Genomic DNA, 22,449 nt, shown 5'->3' on the forward strand with positions numbered 1-22,449 from the left:
AAACAGGGAGACAGTGTCACTTACTGCTTTATTTTAAGATGAAATATTTATATCATCATAGAAAAAGCAAAGGCCAACAGAATGAAATCCACTGAAGACAGAGCTAAGACTAAATAGGTCTTGGATTTTGAACTTCTAATAAAAACTATTTCTTCCTGCATTGACACCCAGCACAGTCTAAATCAGTATCCTTACTTCTATTAATTTCTTACCTCTCAGTTTTCAAATCTTTTTTGGGGACTCTGCACCTAATGCTCTTTTCCTATTGCAGTGCTATGGTATCGTAACGCATCAAGATTTTGGCTTGAACTCATGGTCTCAAGGCAGACTTTGCAAGAAACTGTTCTGCTTTTCAGTGCATTAGCCATGACAACATTTTCTCCGTAAAATAAATATTTTCCATAGTGAAATGCAGGTGCAAGAGAAAAAGTCAAGTACAGCACAGGAATCTTTTTCAAATTAAGGACAAATGTAAATCTTAAGTTTTAGGTCATATTCTAGTGAATCAAAAATGTTTGGGGGCTGTGGAAATGAAAATGCTTTATTCCTCTGACAAGCCTGTCTTTATCAGAGGGAGTCACAGCTATAAACCTGCAAATCCAACCTGTCTGTTTTGGCTCTGAACTCAGCAACATAGAAACCACATTGCCAGTATGAAACAACTTTGTTGTTTGTGTGGCCCTGGGAACCAGAAAGCAAGGTCCTTTCAGCAGCATAGCGTTACACCTGCACAGGCAAGGTGCAGCATGTCCTGCCAGTGCAGGAACACCCGTACTTCAAACAGCTGGTTCACATGGTACTATCAGAGTTCACCAGCTTTTATATCTTCAGGTTCCCACAGCACACGAAGCAAAATTTTAGTCTGAGGTCTCAATTCAGATTCAAGAGGAACTTAAATTCTTTCCCTGGTGCAACACTCCAAAAGCAAGAATGCCCACAGAAATGATGCTCCTGCGGCCACTCTGAATTAACATGCAAGATCTGGTACAAAATCCTTCTGCTTCACTGGAAGGAGGCGACAGCCCTGAGCAGCACAGGTAGTCTGGTTATACAGCTCTCTAACCCAAGTCAGTCGTGCTGATGAAATCAGGCTCTGTTCCTCAGATACTGCCATAGTATGTCCTTCTTTACAGTACTACCGATTTACAGGCCTGTCAGGATTCATCCATGAGAATTGGCATGCCAATATCCTTATCCATTCCAACTTCAATGCAAATGAACTATTAACCTTCTTGACTTCTTTCTGTAGTGCAATTAACTAGACAAAGCTTTTTATCACCCAGTATATTTATCAAATAAAGTGTAGCTTCAAATCAGCCTTCTGGTTTTAGGTCCATTAAGAGCAAGGCTGTGCCCAGGAATCAAACACAGATGCATGGACTGCTGTCAGCTCGTACTTGCAATTAACTCAATCTCTGGCACAATATAAACACAACAATAAAAAAAATCTGGTCTGAAGATCTCATTAAAACAGTGCAAAACCTATTTAATGCTGTTTCTGAAAGTCTGTTTTGTTGTTGTTGTTTGTTTCTTGTGTTTAAAGAAAAGAACAACTATCTGAAATATGTTTCTGCAACTCACATGGGTTGAACCTGCCAGCTGCTTTGGAAAATGAATCAAGCAAAGTCAGTGTTCTATGATGTGACAAGCAGTACAGTAGAGAGGCGAGAAAATATTGTTTTCAGGACAGGTTTCAGCCAGAAGAACAGCAAAACCTTAAAACTAAACCACTAAGTTATTCCAAATGTTGCTTAAAAATAATAGTTTACTACATCCTTTAAGCATGTTCACAGTTAGTCCTAGCACAGTAACCAATAACTTAGCTAGGTTAACTCTTCGACACATTGATCCACTTCCACCTTGCTCTCCAAGCAGTAACATACTTAAAGCTGCAGCACAAAGCATGTATCTAAGCTCAGGCCAATATCAAGTCCTGCTGCCGTCCTAGGACCTCTTCAGCACTCTACTCTGAGTGTTCAGCACTCTGAATGCTGTGCTTCTTGTAGCCAAATTAAAAAGTGGGCTTTAAATTCCAGATATTTGAATTACATCAGATGGCATATTTGTAAAAATATATTTGTTATAAGATCTACTTTTCTTTCTCAAGAATTTAATTTTTAAGAATGATATATGACGCAGTCAAAAACAAACCTTCTTTAATCCATTTACAAATAACAATCCTGCACCTCACCTTCATTTTTCTACACTGACAACATAACACTTTGATGCACCGATTACAGAATTAGGCAACCCTTCAACTTTTGTTAAAATCTTTGACCTCTCATGTAGTATACCCACCATGTTTTTCTTTTAACTAGGGAAAAAAACACACTCTAGTAAAAAGTTACAAAAAGAAATCAAAATCGTATACAGAAACGTATGCAATGTTTGAGGTCTGAAGTAGATGCCAAGCTTCCACACGGCTAGTCACACTTCTCCCTTGGCATGTAAGCCTTGTGTTTAAATCACCTTGTGGTGGTTCCTGCAGGCAGCCCCTTCAACAGAGATGCTCGTATCACCCGTGCCCCTTCCCAAACCTTCCATGTGTTTGCCCAACCACAGACACATTGCAGCACCATGGTTCTCCAAGAAGTGCATTTAAGCCCTTGACATGATTTAACACTGTTGCAAGAACCATGGATGTCAGCTATTGATGCAAAACATGGCAGCTAAAGACTCATCTGTCCTGTTCGCTAACTGAAGACTCTCTTCTCTCCAACACCAGTGACTCAGCATTCAGTACCACTAGTTCTCATGCACATGCTTAATTTAAGCACTTAACTCTGAAGCACTTAATTAACTCTGTGGGAGGGCTCGCTGGGCCTGAAGTCTAATGCTGTGAAGTGGCACGCACACTGAGTATTTCACTTTGCGTCTACACAAACCATTATGCCGCTATGGAATGTGTTCTTCTAGAAAACCCACCCATGACACTAGTTACACATCTGACAAAAATGCAGCAAGTTACCTCAATTCCCATTAATTATCCATTTTCTCTCACCACATCCTTAACCTTTCCAGAAAAAAAAAGAAAAAGAAAAAACTCTCTACAGCTGTTGGAGTCATTCTTGGAAGTACATTAAAACACCCTTCCCTCAGAACACATGAGGGTGAGCACTGAGGGCAGGACACAGCTCCTGCCCAAACCCACACATAGTGGCCCTAAAAATACGACAGTGTTTGAGCTGGGTGAACACAGCCAACGCCACCTCCGTGAACAACTGCACGTAGCGGAGCACTAGTGCTGCTTGCTCCTGACAAACAGCAGAGTGACTCACCATGTGTTTCCCTCTAACACACCCCAGCAAAGTCTGGCCAGGAGAGCTGCCTCCAGCAACACGAGCATCCCAGCAGTGACATGACTTCCAGCAGCACCAGGCAGAAAGAGGACTGGTCCTGTCTGCATGCAGGGTGCTGCCGTAGCTCCAATGCATCTCTGCAACAGAGCTGACTAACTTCCACATGGCAGTCAGCAAAATAATCAGCGGTAATGCCACACACAGCCTTTCTGCTCTCATTAGAGAGACCTGACTGATGAGTAAAATGAAAACAGCCCCTTGAGTTTAGTGATAGCCTTCCACAGCAGCAGAGGCTGACTCAGCTATCTGTAAACATCCTTTAAATATCTCCAACACCTGCAGCTTTGGGGTAACAGTCAAGTTGTTTTAGGAATTGTTTGTACCCTTTTCCCTCCGAAAGCAATTTATTTACATCTATGTCGGCACAGAGCCCTTCCCTTGATTCTATCTGGCATCCTCTACTGACACTCAGAACCTTTTGTGAGTGCAGGTGTATAAGCAGAATAGCTTCAATTAATTGCAGTGTTGCCCACAGCATGTTTCTGATCAGTGGCTGCTGTGCACCTGCAGCAATAAAATACCAAGAGAGATAATGTACTGAATTTTAATCACATGTTGCTGCGTTACATATTACACTGTTTAAAAACATTTCCTTTATTCCTGAGCTGTTTGTAAAAGGGTGTTACCAATTAAGCACGAATAGCCTGGGGAGTGATATTACAGTTCAGACAATTTGGTTACAGTGACTAAGTGGAGAAGAGCAGCTTGATAGCAGCTGGTATTTTTCTTATATGGATAACATCATAATAGGACATTTATTCACCCATCTTTGCGAGAGGAAGGGAGCTGGAGTAGTTTAAACACTCTTGCCACACTATGATGTGCTATTACTGTGTAGCCCAAAATGATTCACAGTTCAATACAGCAGCTAAAATGAAAACAATCAGTATGGAGGAATAAAAAACAAAATTAAGAGGCACATGAGTGGCAAAATGTTCCCAGAAAAACACTTGATTTCAGTTATACTTCTCTGTATGCTCAGGGAGACAGCCTACGCCACCATACACATAAATTGTAAGAACATGTAAAAGGCAAAACTGCACACTGGCTTTGAAAACACAGCCTCTGAAATACCACCCCATTGCTGAGAACACTTTTTTTTACATCCACGACAACACCACCAAACAGTTTTAGGGCAATTTGAGTGTGCGCGAAAGGCCTTTGCTGAAAATGACATGCAGGAAAAGAAAAGAACATTCCTTAGCATCTGACCATATATAACAGAGATCCCAAGCTCCACACATCCTGTCAGTTTCGTGGTTTACTTATGAAACTGCAGTGCACCCCTGAGGAATGGTACAGCTGATTTTGTCATGTTCTGGCAACTTTGCAGACTGGGATTGGAGGTTGGGATGAGAGATTTAGGGCTAGCTCCCCAACAGCAGGAGGAATTGCTATTGCCAGCAGGCTGTGCAGGAATATACTCAAGAGCAAACTCCCAGCATCCCATTTTACTCTTTCACTGCCACAAAAGGAGGATCATTACTTACATCCCTTCTCTTTGGTTAACCTGCAAAACAGAGTGTGAAAAGAAACACATAGTGCCTCTCTTGCTTTCCTGCATTCACATGGCCAGCAGGTACAAGCTGCAATCCCCAAATGGATCCACGCAATACTTGTCAGATGCACTGAAGTAAAATCAAGTCCGAATAATCCAAACAAAAGAGATTCCCCTGCTTGCAAGACTAGAACATAATTAACAGCAGCCAAATGCATGAGACACAGTGTCATTTTGAACTACTGGAGTGCCATATGAAACACGATTCCAGAAAGGTCCCCATGCCTCGCATCTTCCTCCATTACAACATAATTGATAAATGCAGCCTTATTTCTAAACCTGCAACAGGTAAATACCCTTAAAAGGGTTTTCCCTTTGATAATTTAGGTCATAAACACAAAAATAGAAGATATTTGATCAGAACAATCCACCTGGACAGTAATTCTTGAGCCACAGAAGGTGCTTACTACAAAGCATGATAACAAGGGGGAACGTTCACAGTGTGTGCTTCTATCCCTGTGTACAGACAGATGTGAAAACAAGCTACAGCCATTCACTTCCTTACACTGCTGCCAAAATATGCTAAATGGGGAAAAATAAACAAGTAAAGCTAAGAGAAAGGTGAGATACATTTAAAGTGCACTTGATTTCCTCTTCCGGGGGCTTCTGAAGATGCAAAACCAAACTTAACAACTAGGAAAGCATGTTAAAAATGATCCTGCAAGCGGAAAAGGATAGCAAATACTGGCAGCAATAAAAGGAAAGACTTCAGAAAATGGCAAAAGAAATAGGAAGAGATTAAAACAGCAAACCACCGGAGAGAAAGCCACATAAACCTGGTGTCAAGTCAAAAATGCACCCACATGGTCAATCAGGCAGTAATGACAGAAGGCCCTCAAGGACACACTTCTCATAATGAAATTTCCTGACTATGTCTGCAGTGCAATGACAACTCGGGGGAACGAAAGCACTTGCAAATTAGCAGCCTGCTTGATTAACAGTGAGTTGGGTGGGATTTGAGCTACAACTCTAACAGTGTTGTAGAAATAGCTGCTAATAAGTCATAACCTTACATTCACCAGAAACTGGGAAACTTTGAAAGTTTTAAGTTTCTACTAGATACGCATCATGTATAGCACTCAATCACAACCCAAGGCTGGCCTATTTGTCCCTGGTCCCCCTGGATGGAAGGCAAGACCACGCAGTAGAGAGGACACCATCAGAAACACCAAGAACCATCAGCCCAACAGGCTAGGAAGGATCACTAAATACAATATCAAGTAGGTCCAACACAGGTCTTCATTCTCGCTCACTCTTGCCCTTATGGTTACTAGGTTTGTCATCTTATTTTCTGGGCCAGTGTGCACATTACTGACATTGAATTACTTCCTAAATTGATCCAATCCTTTAATATACATCTGCCACAGCAGCTCTCAAGTTAGGTCATACAGACAGTTACTTCCCTTCATACAAAAGACATAGTGCTGCTCTTTAGAGCTCTCTGAGGCACGAGGTAGTAAAACGAACTCATTTTACCAACAAAGGTTTTAACTTTTTTCATCTTTTCAGCAACCAGCTAGAACTCTCTCCCTTTAAGGGCAATGTTACTCCACAATATGGGAAATCACCACTCTAAAGCACCAACAGTATCCCAAGTAATGCCTTTTTACTCACATAATCTGTGCAGCAATGTCATGTAATGAATGGATTTTAGTCACAATGCATTTCATTGCACAATCTCACGGATCTATGGACAACTCACTCCTTAGAACAGGGCTTATCAATACATATGGCAATGAAAATTCTTTACTACTTCATTTTCTCCTCTTCTTCTTTTGGAACTTCAGAACTATTTCTGCTGCTGTCAGCAAGTTTGTATTTTTCCACACTGAATTTCACTAGTCACCATGGTACTAATCCATACAGTTTAGTTAAATTCCTCAGAAGTATTTTAACCTTCTCTGGAATTAACAGATAAATAATGTGGATGTGAGGACAGAGGACTGAGCCACCATGCTGTTAGTCCTCTGCCGAGATGAAAGACTCTTACACCTTGGGGTTTTTAAGCTGGTTTGATGCACACCAGGACAGTCACTTACTTCACTAACCCAGGGGACAATTACTGTCAAAGCCGTTTGGAAGGTTTAAGCACATTGTGTCAGACTTTGTCATCATTCCCTCTTAGCAATGTGTTTGAAGAGTGGCAAGAGATTAAGGAAACACAACTTTTCCTTTGCCAAAACCACCTTATCATGATTCTCCAGGTGTTATTTATTTTGTGACCAATTAAACACATTGCAATGTAAACACTCACTAATCTGCAATTCTCTCCCTTCAAGCATTTCTAAAAAAACACCGTATTTACTATTCCCCATAGAGGCAGGACAGAAGCAGCTTAATAGATGTCATAAGCTCCATCACCTCATTACTAACTGCTCTTAGACCCTGGGGAGCCCAGGGACTGGACTTGATGATATTGTTTGGTAACTTGCGTCACTTGTTTCCAGCACAGTTTTCAATACCACTGCCCATTTTAACTGTCAGAAAAAGAACCCAACTATCCCACTGCATTCTGTAGTGAAACATCAATGAGAAAGCATCATTTGGTGCCTGAAAATGATGCTTTCACCTAGATCTTCAACTTTTATTCACTCTTCTTTAGGCTATTTTTTTCCATACACCAATAAAGCACATTTGCCTTTGGCTATTCTCTTTTTAAGTCCTACGAGCCTTCCTCCAACATAATGCTGATAACTGAAGCTTCAGCTCTTCGGAGGACTCCCCCTACACTGAACAAGCCATCAGATAACAAAAACTGGCTTTGCAGCTACTTCAAGCCACAGCATTGCAAGTCCAGGGTCTTCTCTAGCTGCTACTGGTAAGTACTGATGGATTCCCAAAAGAGCCGAGCACCACCACACCTTCCCCAGGCTTCTTCATCTTTTTCTCACTTTCAAGTACACCCCAAAGGTAGGTTATCACAGGTAACTGGAGCGGGAGATTTATCCTTGGCAAAAAGGCCAACTGCAAAACAGATTGCTCTTCAGTATAGATCAGAAAAAAGACCTGTAAATTATTAAACACTGGTTTCTCAGTGCAAGGTTACCATACCAATCAACTGTACTTACGTATACACTCAACAGCCTTCTTGTGTCACTTAATACAGTGACATGTACCCAAGAAAATTCCTGAAATATCTGACCAAATAGCAACTAGCAGCATTGTGAATGTAAGTGAATAATCTGTACTAACCAACATTGCCACAGCAATTCTCCTGCTGCTTTAAAGGATATATTTCTGTATTAACACCAGTGGGTCAATTATTAGCTCCCAGACCACTGGGAGGGATGGGCAGCACTGCACATGGGCAAGTTCATATTGTAATTTTTCGGAGTCCAACCAAGAGAAATAATGAAGAAATTTAAGAAATATCAAAGGAGCCACTGCAACTAGGTAGTTGCTGACTAGTTCTCTCAGGCAAACACTTCCAACACCTATGCAGGACACCAGGCAGTGTTGTTTCAATCACAACAGAACAGGAGCAAGGTCAGAGGATTGCAAGCAGGAAGAAAATTCTCTTATCTCGGCCAGTAGACAACATCTAGTAATACATGCACAAACTGATATCCCTCAGCAATGAGGAGCAATCCTTAATTAGAACAGATAGCTTTCCCCCCAAGACTTAAAGATAAGTTCCATGAGTGGGCTAACTTTCATCTGTGATAGCCATGCTAAGACTCTGCCCACTCTCACAGACTTTTGGATAGAACTACTCCCTGCCATTAAGCATAGCTTGTGAGATCATCTAGCAGCTGCAAAGAAACACCATGAAGAGCTGAGAGAGAAAAGGAAACACTGACAATACCTACACACTACAGAATTACAGTCATGGAAACATCGAGCTACAGAAAAGCCTTCTTGCTCTCACCCCTGGTTCCATGACCCAGGGAAATCATACTGAAATGATATGTGACTGGCAGATAACTGCATTGTGAAAGGTAGGGTGGTGCAACAAGAGAGTATAGACATCTGCATGTGGACAAAGCAGGAACAACACGGGATGTGCCAGGAAGATGCTGCACATAAAGGCATCCAGTAACAAGGGTGAAGTCAGGTCACACGTCAAATCACACCAAGTAAACCCTTAGCCTCTTCACATAGAGCAGCATCCTTTCAAATCTGACTTCCCGTGTATCTCTGCTGCCTCATTTGGATGCTTCTCGCACTGACCTGTAAGTAAAATCACCCACAGTTGTCTTCATTCAGGGTTCCCAAAGTGCTGTCAACCCCGTCACTGAGCACGCTAGGCATTAAGAAGCTCTTGACAGTTCAGAGAATTCCAGACCTGGGAGCATCATTATCTAAGCTGCAGCCAAAAGCTGTTCAACTCATTTCCTGAAATCCAACATATTCCCCATGGAAGTACTCAAATTATAGCATCCTGACAGTTCCTTAGCTGTCCTCAGATACTGGTCACCGAAGCTGTGACCAAAGAAGACACAGAAAGCACTGGGCCTGGAACTTACAGAGTATAGGCAGGACAATACAAAGGCAACCGAGTTCATTTGCCTCTCATGCACCGCTCTGCAATGAGATGCATGAACTAGAAGTGAAAATAAACACACTTACTGTTTGTATTAAAAATTCCCTTCATCTCATTAGGTGATTATTTAACAGGCAATTCCCACGAGCTCCATCAGAATGGTTGCCTCTTGTAAGATGCTTGGCAAAAAGCCTGAACATGGATGCATCCTGCTCCATAACTGGTGATCAAAAGCTACTATAAAGCCACTGGGAATAAGAGGCTAAAAACTGAATTCAGAGAGAGGCCTCCTCCAGGCTAAGGAGTGGTAGAAATTTCAGTCTAACAAGTACTTCCTTGGGCTTTGAAAACCAATGCAAGCAAAATGAAGGCACACAAGGTTAAGTGCTTTTAGAAAATTGTACTGTTTTAAAACCAGCATTGAGTGGACACAGCAATAAAGTCGACTAATGGGAAGCACTTACAGCCAAGCGCCAAGACACAGAAAAGCAGGCTTCTTTTTTAGCAGATCTCTGGCTAAGAACTAGAGCACACTTGTGCACTTGTCCTCAAATCCTTTCTTTTCCAATCTATTTGAGAAGAACCAGTACAACTCCTTTGAGGGGAATCCTGCCTTACAAACCTCTTGGAGTCCTCTGAAGCAGTGGACATGCAAAAAGATGATCTGGTTGACACAGTCTACTTGGATGTTTGAAAGCTGACTACTGAAGGCTTTCTAAGGAAACAACCTAGCAGTGGAATAAGAGAAAAGGCCCTTTTCAGGCTAAATGTTGCAAAAACTTAATTGTTTACTTCCATCCTTTATTTTCTATCTTTTAAACCAAGGGACATCAGTGGAGTGCTTGCTGGAGGTGTGCTGTTAAGCCCGGGGAAAACAGAAAGAGCAATTAGGAGAAAAAGCTTGATGATGATATGAAATCATCCAGCCTAAGGGAGAATCAACACCCTAACTAGCTATACAATGACTTCATGAGGTTTTGTGAGCAGGCAGCTGAAGGACAAAGTACAGCCAATGCAGAAAAATATAAACAGATATCTACGGGGAAAAAAATAAAAATCCTGCCTACCTATACAGATGAAATGAGCTTCAAGCAGACGACCGTCATTCAGCAGTGAGACTTCTGGCTTATAATATATGGTCTGGGCTGTTGCAACTACCTCCAAGTCAGTCCTGTTTTATTGTTTTCATACAAATTTTGGATTGTTATTCCAAAGCCAGCTTAAAACAAAGAACTACTGGCTGTTGTGGAGCAGTACCACATCCTTAACAATCTAAAGAATGTGCATGTCAGTCATCTACAAGTGTATTATCCTGATGTAACGTGGGGATTCATGGCCCACTTCTTCCCAGTGACCAAACAGAAGTGTAATTTATAGAGAAACATGCAAGTTCAACATGCCATAAATACCATAAAGAAAAATTACAGATGCAGAAGAAATAGCAAGCTAAAAACCCTTTGCAATTTAAGTTACAAAATAGAGTTCAACGTCTTGCATAGCAATAATGTTACAGACAGCTTCTTAACTTTATTTAGAAAAAAAGTTAACAGGGAACATCGCTTTTCTACTGCAATTCAAAAAAAAAAAAAAAAGAAGCTTGGAAATTAAAGATTTCATTTATCCCAAGACTTAACACCCTCAAATACCTCATGAATTCATTGAAAAAGATGCATGGAGATCCCAAGCTAACACACCACCACACAAAAACTACTTTTAATATACAATTGTTGCCTGGATTTAAAGATAAAATAAATAAAAACAAAAACAATATTGGCAAGACAATTGAAAGCAACATGACTAGACATGATTCAGCTGAAGCACGAATGAGAGAATGCATGAGGAGGAAGACTCCTGCTATAATGAATGCCCTGGTGCTGAGTTCTCTCCCTTGATTTGGGAGGAAACTGATGGCTGCCACCTGTGCTCTGGGCAAGATGCTAGGTGTGCCAGCATGCAAACAGCAGCAAACACCCTGCAGGAGCATTACAGAGAATTTCTGAGCACCACAATTTAAAAAGCAAAACAAGATTTAGCCACCAAAGCACTAGAAGAAAATTCCTCTCACATGGTTCTGCCTGGAAAACCACACAAAACTGAAGATATAGTGGCTGCTATATAATCTACTACCAGCTCTTGTCTACTACTGTCAAAGGGTTTCACACATACTCCAGCTGCTTTTTTCCTGTTTGTTTTTATTCCAAGTCGTTTTAACAGCAAGTTTGGGGGTTTGGGGTTTTGTTTTTAATAGTTCATCCTAGTTCTTTTACTAAGTTTAAATGTAAGAAACCACATGCTACTGCCAAACATGATGCTTACTTGTAAAAGGACTGAAACACAGCTAAAACTCAGATATGCAGACATTATTACTATTTGCCTTTTAGAAACTAATGTAGTGAATTCCATGAGGGTTTAGTACGTCAGTTGGAGTGTAAAAAGTGACATTATCTGAAAATAGGCTGCCTTGGTGAGGCACATGTCACAAGTTCCTAGGAAAAGTCATGCAAAGAAGTCTCCTTTTTGATGTTAGTTCGTAATTCAGCATACGTATCTTGTGAGGCAGCCCAAGCTGACAGCTGATGCTGCTCCCACCAACTCTGCAGCCCTCTCCAGGGATACACACCAGTGAAGATGTTGGCCTTATTCCTGTGCCACTCACACACTGAGTGTGAAGAAAAGCACACCAGAATATCACATAGCAGAAACAGATCCTAGAAGATGAACTAGACAAACATGTTGCATGTTTCCAAAAGCAGAGTTACACTATAAGATGCTCTCTACCTGTCGGGAAGACTCATGAAAATGCAACACAGTTCCTCTTCCAGTAGATGGCCCTAAGAAAGGGGCTGAATTCTCAACTGAGGCAGCACTGCCCAGCCTCGGTGCTGCAACTGCTCAGTAAGAACTGAGCGAGGCTGGCTCTTACAACTTCACACGGATGGGCACCAAGCGAGCATCAGCTCCCCCACAGGAAGGACGCAAAGAAACCAACAAGCTTTACGCATCAAAAACTCTTAACTTGAAACACTGAGCTGCCTGTGATCCTCAAGCAGGTTTGCACTCCAAAGGAATTCAGGCTTTGAGCAGTCAAGACAGCCAGACATGGAAATGTTTAGGCAAGTAGCTTTGGCCAGACCTTCAGCTTCTGTACAGGTGAAACGCATACATTTGTGAAAGCTGCTTCCTTACCACAACAGAGCTCCTGCCGGTACCTTTTTCACCACTCGCCGTTCACTACGTAGGAGGTGGCCAGGAAGAAAATTCAGTCTAGTCCTTGGCGTGGGCCTGCAGTTCTCCTTTTACTTTGTTGCAGAGGAGTATTTCAGCTCAACACTATGGTTTTGCAAAAGATTGAAATGCTTGATATACTTCAGAGGAGGAAAGCTCCTTTGTTTTTCAGTTAATACAGAGTGGCTGAATTTCAGCCCTTTGAAGATGCATGCTCACATGGCACGTTAGCTGAAAGAAGATGCAGACATTTCAGCATCCCTGCCTTAGGCAAAGTTATGCCAAAAGGAAATAGGTATCAAATTCTTCATCAACAATTTCTCTTTTCTAGATATTTAGCACATCTTAACTAGGGTTTGTTTTTTTCTATTTATCTTGTCCAAAAGAAATCTGAACCAGCAGATTATGAGCTGCAGAAATCCACAGGCAAATCCATTTCCTGGACTCCGGTTTCTTTTGCCTGAAGATCACTTGCAAAATAACAAACCATCCCTCTGAAAAGGAAACATTTTCCAGCACCTACTTAAACACATTTCATTTATTTATTCCAAATATTTTCCCCAAACTATCCACAATTTATAAAGGAAAAAAAAAGGACCAATTTATTCTTAAGCAAAGAATGTTGATTACTCTGACACACTTCCAGGTGAAAAAACATTCCTGTTATTGTAACAAATTCACTGCCTAGAGTAGAAAGCCACCCAAACACACCTGGACCTCTTAAAAAAAAAAAAAACATTTGATATTGTATTCAGGACATAAAGGACATAACACTTAGAATTATCAAAAACTGCTCAGGTGTGTGAGCAATTGGGGGACAGCTCTCAAGTACTGCAAACTGAATGGTCCCCAGATACGGTAAAAGTTGTGATGACATTTATTTCCTTCCTTATCAGGACATACAGGAAAGGGAAAAAAAAGGCATTAGAGATACATGATCATTTACAGAATTATAGTTGTTATTTGCCTGAAAGTGAAGACTGAAAATAGGTGAAATAGGCTTTATTTTCCTAGAGAAACTGAGCTTTAAAGAGGGTGGAAAACCTCTAAACAAGAGACTAGTGTAGGTGACAATATAAAGCAGGAGATGCAGAACAATTTTAAGCCTCGTAAGGGATAGAGACCACAGCCATCAGCACCTAGCACTGTTCTTAGACACAACCAACCAACTCATCTCCCACTATTTAATTTTACTTTGTGCTTAAGAAGCAAGGGTGAAATAACACTCAAGCCCACTCCTTTCTATGGCTGGAACTCAGAAATTTCAAATCATGACAGAAGCACAAATTGCTACCAGACATCTGTATCCTCAACAAAAACCATCAAAGAGTCGGTTTTCTAAAAAACAGAGTAGGAGTTGCACTTGTCTCCTTCCTTCATTAGTCTGAGAAAGCATGCTGCTTTGTACTGAATGGCTAAGAACAGGATGCTGCTGCTGTTACAACAGCAAAACAAGTAATAAAAATGTAAAGAGAAAACTGTGGTCTCCATCCTGCTATCAGGTTTAGAGTCAGGAATGGGTCATCCTCCCCTTCCCACTAAGGTACTGGTTTAACAATCTCTAAAGGAGCGGGTGGAGGAGAAGAAACATGGAAAGAACATAAAGATGTCCAAAAAAGATATTTTCCCTGGGCCAGAAGGGCCACCATGAAATATTCATAAGGCTGTTCCAGATTGCTCTGTTTACCCGATCTTGAATTACTAAGACATGTGCAAGCTTCAAAAAAAATTCAGCTCCAAGAAGCCTTCCAACACTGATATCAATCTAAATGTTATCTATGCATTATGGGCTTATAAAAAGGAGGAAGAACAGAAGAGGTCTAAGATACTCCTGCCATGGATTTTCTTGCACGTTCTCCAGTTCTTACTCACTCTGGTTGAGCCAAGAAGCAGAATGTCAGCCACGTGACTGAAGCCGTCCAGCCTCTAGTTCCAGCAAGTGCTAGGAGTGCAGAGGCATGTTGATAGGAAATATAATAAACCATACTTTTTCCATAACATCACAGCAAAAAAGAAAAAAAAAATCAGAGCTTAGTAATGGCTCTGGGAGAGATTTGTCAGGGGACAAAAGCAGGAGCGGCTCTGCATCTGCAGGCCTAGGCTCTGCAAAGCCTCAATGGAACTTCTGTGGTTGATTCAAGGCAAAGGGGGGCACCTAGCTGCCTTCTACCATTTCAGCCTAGGAACAAGTAGGCTCCTTCCATACTTTTAATGCCAACTAAAAAGCCAGAAGTGTTTAAAACAGTTGTCCCTCAATCTAACCTGTGCCATAAGACACTAGCCACCCCAGCAATCTAAGAGCATCACACATCCCCTGTGTCCTTCCACTAAGGCAATTGGATGCACTTGCTAGCACAGTCCCTACCTTTGTCCTTTGTCTCTCCTCAGTGAAGGCACTGTCCCTGTCCAAGCCCATATTCATTTATGAGCCACACTGGGAAAGGCAGGGACCTTCTGTGTTCACACCTTCCCAAATCACACCGCTTTCCTGAATACATTCGGGGATTTTAGAGAGGTCACTTCCTGTGTTCCTCCATGAATCAACAGATCCCTTTTCGCTTTTTCTGTCTGAAGGAGCATCTATGCGATACTCAGGAACAGCTTGAATCATAGAAGGGAAGTGCTCTGGAAGGAATTTCAACAGAGAGGTTGTCATTTAGCTCTTCAGTCTCTTCTTGGCAGCCACAGCTGATTCTACAAGGCTTGCACTGCGCAGAGCCACTCTAGCACGAGAAGGAGAAAGAAGGTTTGAAAGAGTCAAACTCCAGATTTGAAATCTGAGCACTGAACAAAGGCTTGCTTTTGACAGATTGCTCTTTTGCCTTTTTGTTTGCAAGAAGAGCCGTTAGACCACTGGCACACACGTGGAAGTCCCTAACCAACAATTTTGTTTTGAAGATGTTGCATACATACCTAGTCGTTTGGGGATTTGGCATTTCCCACATCACCAGGCATTGAAATACATTAGAAGTATTAAGTTACCATTAAGTACAGAGTCCTGAAGTTTACTATTTCCATTGAATTTCAGAACACTAAAGAACACTTTAAAAAAAAAAAGAGAGGACAGCTGCAGACCTACTATTGACCCATGTACAGAAACACTCATTTTCCAGCCTGTTTGTAGTAGGAACAGATTTTAATTAGACCTGTTTGTTTTCTTAAGAGGAAGATCCCTATGCATGAGAACATGTTCTGTGGACAGAGGTGTTTCTGAGCCCAAACCCCCTGAGTGAAGGAACAGAGGAGTAGCACAAAGGGATCAGGCACCTGAAGGAAAGGTTAAATGAACTGTGCTCAGCAGGACGCTTGCTGAACATATGAAAGCAAACTGCTCTACAACTGTCTCAGGCTGAGAGCCTGCAGAAATGAAGCGAGCTCCCCCTTCTGCTCTGTTTTCTGCTTCCTATGATAAATGCTAAGGTATCTCCTGAATCAGGTAGGGCACAAGACAAAAGAGGAGAAGGTAACATCTGTCATGCAATAGCCTAACACACGGCTTGGGAACAGCTGGCTGTTAGGTTTCATTTCCTCCTCAGGAGGATGAAGCTTAAAGCTTTCTACCACCCAGGAGCATAGCCGAGCTCAGTCATTTGCTGCTGTGCCCCCAAGCTCCAAGACTACCCTGCAGGCTATTTGCACAGAAGGAACATTTCTGGGTTCACCTCCCTGCTCCAAAGGCCAGTGCTTGTGTTTTAAGCCACAGAACAGCAGCTCTGGGAGAAATGGGGCTATCCAGGACACTCTCCCCTTCCCAGGCAAGCATCTAGACTGAGGGGCTACTAAATCGCCCTCATGCTCTTCTCAAGAGGGGAGGGGGAAAAAAATAAATAAAAAGAATGAAAGGTACACATGAAAAGGATCCATTTCAGAGGACAGAGATCCAGCAATCCATTCCAGAGCAGCCTGTACCTAGACACTATTTTTGCATTTCTCTGGTCAGGGATGTAAATATCCCTGTCCAGAGGTAGCCACGTGGCACTTCTAACGCTCTGCCTGAGTTTTTCAGCACTGATACTCTGAACAGAAGTAGCAGCCTTTCCTTCCACGAACAAAATTAACGAAGATAGTTCCAGTTGTTTGTTCTTCCTGCCTCCTCCTTGTCAGAATCCATTCATACCACTAAACTGTCAGCCGAAGCTCAAGTGCTGTGAATCTTAAGTGGAGGGAGGCCCCTCCTGGCTGCATCGAGTAAGGCACCCAAACCCTGCAGCAGAGAGATGCAGGATTCCTGTCCAAAACATCTTCCTAGTTTCAGCCACTGCTTCTCGGCCAGTTTCAGCAGCTCCACGCATAAAGGACAGGAAACAGAGACAACTCAAAGCTATGGAATCCACCCCACGAGCAGGAGCAGTGTCAAAGACACCTTTCCAATATGGACATGGGTAGAGCAGGAGTTGAAATTAAAGCAATGTGCAGTTTTATTTGTGTTGTTTAAAACTAAATCCTAGAGGTAGTGAAGACTCAGGTGCAATTCCAAAGTCACTTCATATACACACGAAAGCAGAGTAGCCCCTACATAAGCAGAAGCATTAATCCCACGTAAAATGTAGCTAAGGATGTCATCAAGTCCATGCAGTGGGATCCAAGCTTCAAAACACAAAAGTAGTTGCAACCTATTGCTGCAACAGTGTCTTCAGTAAGAAGAGGGACTTATAGCACTGGAAGGCAAAACTGTATGTGCAGTTGAGAGGAGTAACAGTTTTTTCCTGTCCTTTCTTCATTTAAAGAGACAGGCACTGATGTCAGCCAGAGTTTAACTTATTTTAGGATTTTTCAGATGAAAAAACACAGCTCCTCTCTAACATCAATATCACAGAAATTACAGGAAACTTTTCAGGAATGTGAGATTATCCCACCTCTGTCATTCAGGACAACAAAAAGAACCACCAGGAACCTCATCCGCATTTAGAGATGGTCTAATAAAAAATAAAAAGGAAAAAGTGTCACAAAATCCACGCTTGTTTCCAGTTTGCTGGTGTTAAAGAAAAACAAACCCTAGGGCTCAACCCTCTTCAATTCAGATGCTAAAGGAACACACGTACACCTTTGTTGCTAAGAACAGAAGGCGTTTTCTGCTTCTGAGTCTCAAGGTCTGCAGTTCACTTTTTATTATCCTGTTCCTTTGCTCTTAGCAAAAACACACCCAAGCCTAACACTGTGACCATGTCCACTTTTACTGGAAAAAGGGCAAAGGATTTTAAAGGAAGTGATCTTTTACAGCCAGCCTCCCCCCACCAGCCCACCCAAATCCATTTTCTGCAACTTGTACGCATCTTATTTTCACCATTTGTAAAAGAAGTCCTACCAACCCTACCAAGTATGTGCCTTAGCTGATGAGGCTATTTAACTAAGCAAGGGGCTTTTGGAAAGCTGAGGTAAAGATTCAGTAGAAAACAGCATCAGTAGTGAAAACACTTGAGGGAACACATTGGCTCTTCTGATCTGGACAGCTTTGCAATACAGTAATAACATGTCGCTACACCAAAGCTGCTTTTTCTACTGTTAGTCAAGACACAAAAATGCAGCCCTTGAGCAAACCGTGACCATTACATTTAAGCAAGAACCAGAAAAAGAGAAGCGCCCAAAAAATGACCACCTTCTTTATGCTTAAGTTGGCTACTACTTGAAATCATCTGTTGATTTCTGTCTTGTTAGGTTGTTGTTACTCCACAGGTTCTAGGCTTAGAGCTCATTTGTTGCAATTTAGAGTTTCCCTGCTACTAAATTTGGTTTAAGGCAACCCCAGTTCCAAAAAATAAGCTTATGATTATTTAGTGTTACAGCTGCAGAAGCAGGAGGCACAACTGTAAGTCTGCCAACTAATGCAGCCTGCACTAAGTGTTTCGAACCACAGAGAGAGGAACTCCTAAAGTAAAATAGGAGTTATGGAAGCCCACTGCAGACAGAGCATCTGAGAGTTCTGGTTTTAGTTCTTCCCTCTGCCAATGCAATCTCTGTAAGACTAATACCCATCAGGAGTTTGGAAGCATGCTTTACAAGAACATTACAAGACCAACAAGTCAGCTGTTGGAGCTCAGTGTTTTCTCTCCTGATGTCATCAACCCAACACTGTCACCATCAGCTTCATTTGGCTGCACACAAACTGAGTACCAGCCGCACGCAGTTGGAAGTTTAAACATGTAGGACACAAAAGAAATCCTTTATGTCTGTATTCAGATAATTAAGCCTGCAATTCTGCAAAATGAGTTTCCCCATATAATGAAAAAACAGTCAATTATTTGAAAAAAGCTTAAGTTATGCCTGAAATAGAAATTGTTACAGGACTGTACATGAAGTATGGTGTTAGCATAACTACTCTGTACATATGTTCTTAGCCCACAAACACTATGAAAGGCACTCGATTAATGCTGCTAAATTAGTAAGTGATAATTTTACTATAGTATGAAAGCAGAAGAGCACCACAGGAGGAAAAGATGGCTCAGCAGCTCTACTATTCACCTAGCCTCTTGATAAAGTATACATTATTACAATGGTATACTTGTATAATTACTTACAGCAAGGCACCAAAAATGTTGGCTATTTGGAAAAGGGAAGAGGTGTTTTTTTGTGGATTTTATTGTTCTTTTTTCTTTTTTTTCCTTCTCTCAAGAGGTATACAAACGGAAAAAACAGAAGAGAAAACAGTTAAATGTGTTAACACTTACAGACTGGCTAAACAGAGTGAAAAAAGGCTACATAAAATGCATGGTGGAGGGAACCAGCCCCAAGATATGATGAGGTTTCTCTGCAAAGCACTGAGTTCTCAGAGCAATTTGAGTTTTCTTGGAAAGCATGTGCTGTAGCTACACATGCTGTAACAAGTATGAGATGGCAAAAGCCAAAAAGAAAAAACAGCCTAGAAACCTACCATATGCACTGCTTGAACTTCCTTTGTCAGAGACTTTTGGAGATTACATCTACACTCTTTTCAAGGGCTTGGAAGAATAGAAGAGAAATAGCTGCCATAAAAGAGCAGACACCTTGTAATGATATCCAACCAGGCCCTCCTCCTGAGACAATTAAGACTTCCCAAGTGCTCATTCTCATAAGCCTAAGAGTGCTATGTTTCAGCTACACTACATTAAACATGCAGTCCCACGGCAACCTCGGTCTCCCTGATCTCAAGGAAACACTAGCAAGGGTTCAGGACTAGCTTACCTATTGCTGTTGACAGGAAAAGGACTGTAGGCTACACGACTCAATCAACTCAATCCTCAAAGCCTAACAATGACCCAGGAAAGAAAAGGTTTTCCCCTTCTCATATGCTACCTCTTTCCCATCAGTATGTTCACTGTACTGTAAATACTAATCACAGAAGTCTGACGTGTTAGAAAATTGCTATATCTTAGCTGCAGCTTCAAAAAGACAATATGCCTATCAAAGCACGTTACTTTGTTCCCAAGCAGCAATATTTTGGTGTCTCAAACATACCTACCACCTTCAAACCATAGAATGTGCTGAGTTGGGAGGGACCCACAAGGATCACCAAGCCTAACTCCCAAGCAATGTAGCCGCCTCATTCCTCCTGCACATCCCTGACAGGTATTGGGAAGCAAGGGGAAGGATGTGGAGACACAATGCAATCCCTGCCACAAATGAGGCCTGACAGACAGGACTCTGCTTTTGGGGATGACTTCATTTAAGGGAGAGAGTGGAAGGAATTCAGTAAGGGTGAAAGAACTTCCAGAAAGCTCCAGGGCAGGTGCCCAGTGAGGAGCACCATGGGCACACACTTACTTCTGAGAGGCTGATGCCATGAGTGCCGCTGCCGCTGCCTGCTGGGCCTCAAACTCCTCCCGCTGCAGCACATCCTTGGAGCCGATGAAGCCGAGCCTTGCCAGCTGCCGTGCCACCTCCTCGCTCTGCGGGAGGAAGAGGGATGTGGTCAGGGAGCAGTTTCAGCGCTGGACCCCAACTGCCCCCACTGACAACTTGAGCTGCAGGGACGCAGCTCTGCTCTGCACCCAGAGGAACCACCTCCCAGCAGGCCCCCACACTACCCTGCAGACATTCAGGCAAGCAGAGAAGGGCTCCTTGGCCCTTCCTTAGCTAGATAAAGTAATTGGGCAAAGCTGAAGGCAATCTGCCCAATACACCTGTGAAATCAGCTGCACCAAGGCAGGCAGGGCCGCAGGTAACCTGTGGGCTGTGCATCACTGGAGCCTAAGGAAGACCCAAAGGTACAGCTCTGCACCACCTCACCAAGAGGCCTTAGGCACTCTGTGTTGAATACCACCACAGATGCTGGCAGATCCAAGACTCATCGGTCAGCAACAAAGGAAGCACAGCAGCTGAAGGCCCACAGGTTCCTTCCTGCATTGTTCCTTCCTGCACCTCACCTCAGGAAAGAACACGTGTCTTGCTTTTTATATGTCTGGCTGGAAAATGATTCCTGAGGTTAAATTAATCTCCACACAGCAGAGTAGCACTGATGAGTTCAGTGCTCAGGCAGTGAGGTATTTCCTCTCCAGGCTGAGGCACCTGATAAGCTGACAGGCAAAATGCCACAGGAAATACCTCCTGCCACTTCCACCCATCCAGGAGCTCTGGCCAACTTTTCAGGAGCTGCAGGAAAGCTGCCAGAAGAGGTCCAGGTTTCTTAGAGCCAAAAGAGGATAGGCAGGCCCTTTCTGAAAGCAAACCAGTAGGCAACGGTGACTGTTTTCAATACCTGTTACCTCTAAGCCTGTGACAGAAAACCTTTCGTGACTTAACCCAAAATGTTTTCCACTGAGCAATGGGCACTGTCATTTTTAGAGACCAAATATTCAGCGGTCAGCACCAGCTGAGTATCACCATGATGTGACTTGTTCAACCACGTGCATCCCTCGCTATGATTCAGGCTAGAAGTCATGCTTCATAAGCAGTGGACACAGCAAGATCTTCCCCGTTTTAGTTAAAAAAACAGTGCAGCAGTGGCTCAAAGGCAGCACTGCACATCAGAGCCAGCCCCATTGCGTTCACCTCATGTTGTACTTCCAGACAGAGGGGCATTTCTTGCTGTCTTTGGCTGCTCTGGGTGGACCTCAGCTACCAAACTGCTGCTCACACAACAGGCTTTCTGGCCATGACCTGCAACTTGAGGCTTGCTTCTGAGCTCCCAGAGCTTCTGCTGCACACGTGAGCTCTGCTGCCACGTCCCATGCTCCGCTTCAGACTGAATTCAGCCCAGTTTGGGGGCTTACCTGCACACAGCGGCCGCACCACCTGCAAATGGCTCACGCTGAGAGGAGCGGGGCAGTTACCAGACACCAAGCACCTCGCCCAGCAGCATTTTGCCAGCCCACCTCCCCTCAGGAGCCGAGCGCGGCTCCTCCACACACCCCCCACACACCCCCCGGGACCCTTCTGCCCGCTCCCGGCGCCTACCTCCAGGTAGTAGAGGTCCCTCGGCGTCACCTGCGCCTCCAGGTACTGCTCGTAGGAGCCGAAGGGCTGCTCCGCCGGCTGCTCCTCCGGCTCCTCCGGCTCCTCAGGCGGCTCCTCCAGCGGCTGCTCCGGCGGCCCCTCAGCCATCGCGCCCTTCCCGCCCGCCGCTGTGGTAACGGCCGGCGCGAGGACGCCCCAACGGCCGCCGGCGGCACAGGGAGGGGTGAGGCTGGTCGGTGCCCTTGCGCCTCTACCTTTTCTTATTTTGGGGCTTTTTTTTTTTTTTTTCCATTTTGTCTTTGTTTTTTACTTTTTTTCTTTTTTTTTTTTTTGCATTTTTCTTGCTTCTTTTTGCTGTTTTTCCCTCGTTTGTTTTTTTTTTGTCTTTTGCTTTTTCCTTTTTTGCTTTTTTTTCTGCTTCTTCCTATTATTTTTTCTTTTATTTTTTCACCTTC

At 43.0% G+C, this 22,449-nt stretch overlaps 1 protein-coding gene across 2 annotated transcripts in view; it reads right to left on the minus strand.

The window, feature by feature from the left end:
- CFAP299 (cilia and flagella associated protein 299) overlaps positions 1-22,264 on the minus strand; it is a 204,003-nt gene extending 181,739 nt beyond the window's left edge. Inside the window, exons 1-2 of one of the 2 annotated variants that reach the window (XR_011809167.1) lie at positions 21,995-22,264; positions 20,363-20,487 (exon numbers count right to left, since the gene is read on the minus strand). Coding sequence is in view for 1 of the 2 variants with exons in the window: in XM_072037563.1 (XP_071893664.1) it covers positions 20,363-20,487; positions 21,995-22,141 (272 nt within the window). In the remaining variant the exon portion in view is untranslated. The remainder of the gene's footprint in view (positions 1-20,362; positions 20,488-21,994) is intronic. The other variant, XM_072037563.1, reaches the window with a different exon arrangement.
- Positions 22,265-22,449: the final 185 nt, after the last annotated feature.

The sequence above is a fragment of the Anas platyrhynchos genome, chromosome 4 (genome assembly GCF_047663525.1).
Source record: "Anas platyrhynchos isolate ZD024472 breed Pekin duck chromosome 4, IASCAAS_PekinDuck_T2T, whole genome shotgun sequence".
Classification (NCBI taxonomy): Eukaryota; Metazoa; Chordata; class Aves; order Anseriformes; family Anatidae; genus Anas; species Anas platyrhynchos.